At 50.2% G+C, this 2,771-nt stretch overlaps 1 protein-coding gene across 1 annotated transcript in view; it reads right to left on the bottom strand.

Annotated features, from left to right (window-relative positions):
* LOC105364639 (probable serine/threonine-protein kinase HSL1) overlaps positions 1-901 on the bottom strand; it is a 35,720-nt gene extending 34,819 nt beyond the window's left edge. The window contains exon 1 of the mRNA XM_011502619.1: positions 472-901. Coding sequence (XP_011500921.1) covers positions 472-779 — 308 coding nt within the window. The 5' untranslated portion in view covers positions 780-901. The remainder of the gene's footprint in view (positions 1-471) is intronic.
* Between the last annotated feature and the right edge of the window lie 1,870 nt (positions 902-2,771).

A 2,771-nucleotide genomic window follows, 5' to 3' on the forward strand; every position in this document is an offset into this window, starting at 1 on the left:
CGAGTGACTAACTTTTGATTCTCCATTCTCCGAGTGTACTCGATTCACTCGTGCGATCATTTTCGGCAGAAAAAGCCAAAGTGTAATTGATCGGAAGGAAGGATGTGGAAAGGGGACGGAGTTTTCGCCGCAAAAGCAAAAAGGAGCATTAGCGATCTCAGCTGTAAATCAGAATCGAAATGTCAATGAGCGGGGAGAGCCGAATGACGTGGTAAAGTTTGCCAGTGAAAAATGATAAATCGACGGCATGAGTAACCGACTGTATAAGGACACTTCATTCCCGCCCCAATGACCAAGAGAGAGAGAGAGAGAGAGAGAGAGAGAGAGAGAGAGAGAGAGAGAGAGAGAGAGAGAGAGAGAGAGAGAGAGAGAGAGAGAGAGAGAGAGAGAGAGAGAGAGAGGGAGTCAGCAGAGCGATAGCGTCTTCGTCTTCCGTCCCGAGTCGGGGGCGATCAATAGCGGCTCGCTCACCTGGCGAAAGGTTTCGGATCGATCTCGTAGTGCTCGCCGATGGGACCGGTCTTGACGACCCTCGCCAATTGCGCCTCCTGCACCAGCACGAGACCCTCCTTCACGTGCTGCTCGCTCCACTGTACCCTGCACCTGCCCCTGCATTTCCCCGCGCCATCCTGCTGCTGCGTCTTCGCGGCCGCGTCCTTCTGTTTAGCGGCCGACCTGGCGTTACTCGGGCCACGCTGCCTCGACGATGTCTTGCTCGTCGATGACATGGTCGGCGCCTGGTGGTGGCTCGGCTGCTGGCTGTTCCCGTTGTATATCATTGCCGAGGATCAGCTGCGTGTCGTTGCGCGTTCCTCGGCGCACCGCGGCCGCATGGGGGAGGCTGGGCCGTCGCTTGGACACGTGCTGCGTGGCTCGGCGCGGATCTCGAACTGAGGCACGACGAGCCTCGACTCGCCTCGCGCTCTTTCTTCTTCGCTCGGTGTCCTTCTCAGTGCCTTTCGGGGCCGCGCGGCTCCCCTGCTTCTTCGCCGCTGCCACCGCCGCGATCGCCGCCACCGCCACCACCACCGCCACCGCCACCGACGCTGTATCCACAGTCGCAGCCGGTGGTGTGCCCCCTCCCCGGTCCTCCGTCCTACCGAGACGTAGGTGGACGTCCAGCTGTGAGGACGTAGGGCCCCGCGTATCCTTGCGCAAGGCCGTGCCCGATGATCTAATGCGAGCGCGCGCCTTTGTCCGCTCCTCTGGGACGGTGGCTTTTTATGCGCACCTGCTCTCCGGGGACCGGAGTTGACGAATAGGCCCCGAGCGCCGCCGCTCTCCGGCATCCTTGTGCCAGGTTATTGGGGAGCAAGGAGAGGCCGAGTCATGGGCGCTGAAACCGCGACTGCACAGGTCGCGACCCGCACTCGAGGAGACGATCCTCTATTTTCGATGGTCCGTGGGCTTGACGGGGACGGGAGGCGTTGGTGGATGAGCAGGAGGAGAGGAAGGGGACAAACGCGTAGTAATGCGTCTGGCAAGTGATATAGGTCGTGGTCAGTTTAGATTTTTGTGACGTTATTGGCGCTTACGACAGGACTGGAGTTAATATTGACGAGGGGAATGTTTTTTTCTGCCGGCGATGCGAGTTCCGAATAATGCGGTTTGAACGTGGCGGACAGACCCGAATCGCTTCTTTGACAGTTGTCGACGCTCCGGATCGTTCAAGTTGTTGCTGACATTTGCTTCTTACGTGGAGTGTAAATGGCTGGGATCGACGATACGGCATTTAGCACAACGATCAGTGCCAAACAAGAGGCCGGATGGATAATAAAAAACATTAGAATCTATATCGATTTAACCTAAGTCCCTCCTTCCAACGTCTATTTAGGCTCATCGAATTTTTTTAATTTTCATAATGAATTTTCATTTTCATGATTAATTGAATGTGGAAGATCGTAACTCCAAAGACCAATAATCAATATGCAAATTACATCTCGGCAAACATATTTTATTTTGAAATAAGCGGAGCTATTTATATCTCTGATATTTATTTATAAATATCGAGATGCGAATTTGATTTTATAGAGAGACACCAAGCGCGCACAATTATCGCGGGAAATACATTTTCTTCGCAGATACAAAACACTCGTTATTTCCCTTATTGGAGAAATTATTCAAAGAAACGCTATTAATTCAGGAAATGCTTGGCCACAGAATGACAATTGCAACGTTCATTGAAAAAATAATGTGCGAGAAGGACCTTGGCTATAAAATACACATTGGCGATGATCTAATCATGTCTCTGCGAGAGAATCTCCTTTTCTTCATATTTACCGTAATACGCTTTTCCATCCATCTCGGTCTCTCCACTTTTCCTTTCTCAAAGTCACGAATCTCTCTCGATCATACACTTACTTCGCGCTCACTTGCTTTCGGCATCCGCGAAGGACGCGCGTATGGTTGTCGCGAGGGCCGACAACGACTCGAGAGTACTTCTCCATAGGCCAATCGTCGAGCACATTTGAGAATACAATTTCATAAGAGGCAATGCGTGCAATAAAATTACATCTGTAGTCTCGAAATTCGATCGGCTTTTTTGCCAACGACAATTATTGCAATTATCTACGAAAATATGCCGCTCATGTGAAATTATATCGAATGGATGAAACAAAATTGAATTTTTTGCGCGCGTATCGTCAATGATGAATTTTTCTACCTTTTTCTCTTACGTAAAACGATATTTCTTGGATTTGAGAAAATTCAATCGACAAAATGTCATAAAAATATTTGCGTTTCATTTAATCGTTTAGATGACGGAAATCAAT

Source organism: Ceratosolen solmsi, unplaced genomic scaffold (genome assembly GCF_000503995.2).
Source record: "Ceratosolen solmsi marchali unplaced genomic scaffold, CerSol_1.0 scaffold39, whole genome shotgun sequence".
NCBI lineage: Eukaryota > Metazoa > Arthropoda > Insecta > Hymenoptera > Agaonidae > Ceratosolen > Ceratosolen solmsi.